Here is a 1,145-nt window from a genome sequence, read left to right as displayed (position 1 = left end):
TGGTGGGGCGGCACGTCTGATGTCCTCCAGCTGCAGGAGGAGGAAACTGGACTAGGGTTCCTGCAAGGCAGAGGTCGGACGTGCCTCCGTCCTCTGTCCTTGGTTCTGATTGCTTTTTGGGGAAGCTAACAGGCTGCAGTGCGTGAAAGATGCAGTTGAACTTCCGCCATACCTCTTCTCAGCGGTGCTAGCAGGTGAGCCTCACTCTGGTCCTCGGCCTCTGGACCACATGGTCCCTTGGCTTTTGCTCTTCTCCGGCAGGGGTTACAAGGTCCTTTAGCACTGGGAATGTCCTATGGACACTTCACTCTGCCAGCCAGACTCCTGCCCAAGGGCACGGCACTCCACTTGTTCCAGGGCCAGAGCCCACTGCTCTGCTGCCTCAGGGTCTCTGTTTCAGTCTCGGCGACACTCCCCTGGTCCGTGAGTCCCTTTCCATCCAGGGGAATGGGAGCCCTGGTGGCCAGGGGGGCCTGTGTTGGGCTGCTGACCACAAGGTCTTCCATTTGAAACCACCAGCGGCGCCACGGGAGAAAGATGAGACTTTGTTCCTTCAGCGTCACAGCCGCGGACACCCACAGGGGCAGTTCTCCTCAGCCGTAGAGGGTCGCAGGGAGTCAGAGGGGCCTGGAGGTATGTGAGTGGAAGGGGCCCCACAGGACGGAGTAGCGGCACCCCTTTGGGTTTCCGAGACGCAGTCTCGACAGGAGGAGAGAGCAAGGACACTCTCATTTCTATCGCTGGAAACGGGTCTTTGGAGCGGTGTTGCTGATCTTACAGACGCCACGTGATCTCCAGCTGTTTCTATCGCAAGGCCACATTTTCCAATGACCAGTCCTTCCTGTCTCCAATGTCTGCATTCCCATCACCAGTAATTGTCGATGCATCTCGATGGCACGTGGAATCCACTTCTGAAGACAATGGTGTAACTCTTCAGCTGATCCCTTGGTTGCAGTCGCTAGCGGACACCTTTGAGGCATCGTTGCATTACCTGGTCTTCCTCACCGATGTCCTCATAGTGTAGAAGGCCCGTCTGGCACCGTCTTCGTCATTGCTGCCAGCCCCGAGCCCATGGTCACAGCCACTGCGCCAGTCCATTTCATTGCAGGACTTCCTCTCTCGCCTGCCCTTCTACTGTGCCACAT

The 1,145-nt window shown here is 57.5% G+C and overlaps 1 protein-coding gene across 1 annotated transcript in view; it reads right to left on the bottom strand.

The window, feature by feature from the left end:
• CHMP6 (charged multivesicular body protein 6) overlaps positions 1-1,098 on the bottom strand; it is a 7,715-nt gene extending 6,617 nt beyond the window's left edge. The window contains exon 1 of the mRNA XM_045299522.1: positions 1,006-1,098. Within this exon, the coding sequence (XP_045155457.1) occupies positions 1,006-1,098 (93 nt within the window). The remainder of the gene's footprint in view (positions 1-1,005) is intronic.
• Positions 1,099-1,145: the final 47 nt, after the last annotated feature.

This window comes from Echinops telfairi, unplaced genomic scaffold, assembly GCF_000313985.2.
Source record: "Echinops telfairi isolate 266 unplaced genomic scaffold, ASM31398v2 ScPeMD7_7458;HRSCAF=8496, whole genome shotgun sequence".
Classification (NCBI taxonomy): domain Eukaryota; kingdom Metazoa; phylum Chordata; class Mammalia; order Afrosoricida; family Tenrecidae; genus Echinops; species Echinops telfairi.
This window is presented reverse-complemented; position numbering and strand designations above follow the sequence as displayed.